The 2,751-nt window shown below is 40.8% G+C and overlaps 1 protein-coding gene across 1 annotated transcript; it reads left to right on the forward strand.

Annotated features, from left to right (window-relative positions):
• The first annotated feature begins 280 nt into the window (after positions 1-280).
• LOC135639651 (uclacyanin-3-like) lies at positions 281-1,822 on the forward strand. Its single transcript, XM_065153503.1, has 2 exons — positions 281-523; positions 1,221-1,822. Exons 1-2 carry the CDS (start codon positions 355-357, stop codon positions 1,682-1,684), a joined length of 633 nt encoding a protein of 210 aa, XP_065009575.1. The 5' UTR covers positions 281-354; the 3' UTR covers positions 1,685-1,822.
• The last annotated feature ends 929 nt before the right edge of the window (positions 1,823-2,751 follow it).

The raw sequence follows: 2,751 nt of genomic DNA on the forward strand, positions 1-2,751 counted from the left end.
ATACAGATCTTCTAAAGGTTTGTCATATCCACTAAAACTATTTGCATCAAACCCAGAGCAATCTTATTGAGAAGAGGGTGCAAATATCGTTTTTAGGAAAGTGTTTATACACGTTTCAAGCCTGAATATCTTTCCTAAAGTATTCTTGATCTTGTGTTTGTTATTTGTTTCCATAGTGGGTTTTTTCCTCTTCTTTGTCGTACCTCTTTTTCCCAACATAACCTCTGCAAGCTTCCCATCATTACCACGCAATAAGCACATTCTTCTTCTTCTTCTTCTTCTTCTTCTTCTTCTTCTAGCTCAACAAGCATCTCCTCCTCCTCCTCCTCTGCAGCCCCTTCTGTTTCTGTGACGATGGCTGCAATGCTGAGAGCTGTAATGGCGATAGCGACGGTGGCAGCCATCTCTGCGATTGCCATGGGCGCCAACTACGACGTCGGCGGCCCCGCCGGCTCTTGGGATCTCGCCACTAACTACACGCAGTGGGTCTCCGGCAAGGCATTCCGCGTGGGTGACACACTGAGTGAGTCCTCTCCTTCCTCGTTTTCCTCTCCTTCCTCGTTTCCCCCCCTCCACATTGCTTATGATGTCAAAGTATATGATGTTATGCACATTCTCGCTGAGGTAATTAAGAAGTAGGATGTGAGGGAGTTGATAGCTTATGAATGCTCACGAGTAGTGCAGTTCTTGATCTTGGCATGCAATGGCAACCAACTCTCATATTCTTCTCTTCAGTTGTTCTTTCCGTAACAATAGATTCTTTCATGTGATGAACATATATGATTAGATGATGATGGTCTCTTGGAACGTAATAAATGAAGCAATGAATGCAAGTATTGTTTATTGATAACTCCTCTAATCCATATTATTTAATAAATAGAGCTAAAAACTATAACATTTATAATTATTTACATTTAGTATATTTTAGGATTATATAATTAATCATGTTTATAGAAAAACTAATGATTGTATACACTGGTTAGCTTATCAGTAGAGGAGTAAGGGTGTCAGCTTCCTTAGCTAGTAAACACTTTGATAGTTACGCGTAAAAAAATAAACGTATTAAATTGATCGTTTAATCTAAAATTTATCTTTTATTAAAAATATAATCGTCTACAACTCAATATCTAATCAAAATCATATTCAATATTGTATATAATTAAATTCACATTTTTATTGCAACATAAATATCTTAGAAGCTATACTCCTTTTGAATGCAGCATTCAAGTATGCGTCGAGCCATGACGTGTTGGAGGTGTCGAGCGCCGCCTACAGCTCGTGCACGACGAGCAACCCCATATCGACGAGCACCGGCGGCAACACCGTCGTCACGCTCAACAGCACCGGCTCCAGGTACTTCGTCTGCGGAATTCCCGGACACTGCGCTGGTGGCATGAAGCTCCAGATCGACGTCGCCTCCCCGACCTCAACTCCTCCTCCTTCTCCCTCCTCCACCCCCCGCTCCCCCCCTGTTGCTCCCTCCCCGCGCTCGCCTTCTGCGCTTCCGCCGTCATCTTCGACCCCAGGCTCCGTCCCTCCGCCGGCATCTTCGACCCCAGGCTCCGTTCCTCCGCCGTCTGCCCCCACAGCGTCGCCGCCGACACCGAGCGGCGCTTGCCTGAAGGCGAAGGCTACTCTCGGACTCGGTTCGGGAATCGTCATGCTGATGCTTATGGCCCTGTGAGAGATGATGCCATTCGCTGTCATCAGTTGTTGCTCTTTCTTTGTCCTCTGTGGACTCACAGTGACAGTGAATCATAGGAAGCATTGTTATGTATTGATTCATTAGATCAATAAGAAATAAAAAACATTGTCATGCATCGATTGTTGCATCAGTGGATTATGAAATAGAAAACAAAGCTTTGATAGTGATTGCTACAGTGCCAAGAAACAGCATAATCCCATCGTGACAGCATAAAGCTTATAATACCACAAGTTATTAAGAGCAATTATTATAAGGCCTTATTGACTCTCAAGTCATGTCTCTTAGTCATTCATATCTAACTACCTCACAACTCGGATCGATTGGATAACAGACTGTCATAAATTTGATGATTTTAAACCAGAGTCTAAGTCAATAGTAGTAAACTCATTCTTATCTTACAAGCTAATTGAATCGAAGGGTGTCATAATCCGTTGTGATGTGCCTTTCGATACTATGATAGTATTTTTCTATTTTGTTTTCTTGCCATGTTGAATATTAGGTCTGTCTCGATATTTTTTTTCATAATTCAATCGAATAACTTGACAATGAGTCTAAATTATTAATTAAAAAACTTAGAAAATGATATGATGTGAGGAGACTAAGGTGAGATGTCAGAAGTAAGACTTTTATTGCTCACATTTCTAATAATTTTTTGCTCACTTTTATTATATTCTATGTCTCTAGACACTTCTAATGATAGAGGTTATGACTAATAGATTTGAGATTGGTCTCTTTCAAACCACTCCAATCCATCAGAATTAATAAACCTGTCGCCTTCGGTAGTTTTCTGCTGACTAAAAATGACATGTGAATAACTTCACACAATAGAGCCGTATAACCCAAAACCCAATCTAAAATCTAAAATGCCAGAAGTGGATCCTCATCTTAGATTCACAAATTGATCGGATAACTAGTGACAGATCCAATATGCCTACTAATCTTTATAAGGATGGAGCTGATAGCATAAACACCAGGAAATCACAAAGTGACTTGATAAGCTGAAAAGGATTGATTGATGCCATTAAGATTTGTTCTTGGACCGATTT

The sequence above is a fragment of the Musa acuminata genome, chromosome BXJ3-6, assembly GCF_036884655.1.
Source record: "Musa acuminata AAA Group cultivar baxijiao chromosome BXJ3-6, Cavendish_Baxijiao_AAA, whole genome shotgun sequence".
Lineage (NCBI taxonomy): Eukaryota > Viridiplantae > Streptophyta > Magnoliopsida > Zingiberales > Musaceae > Musa > Musa acuminata.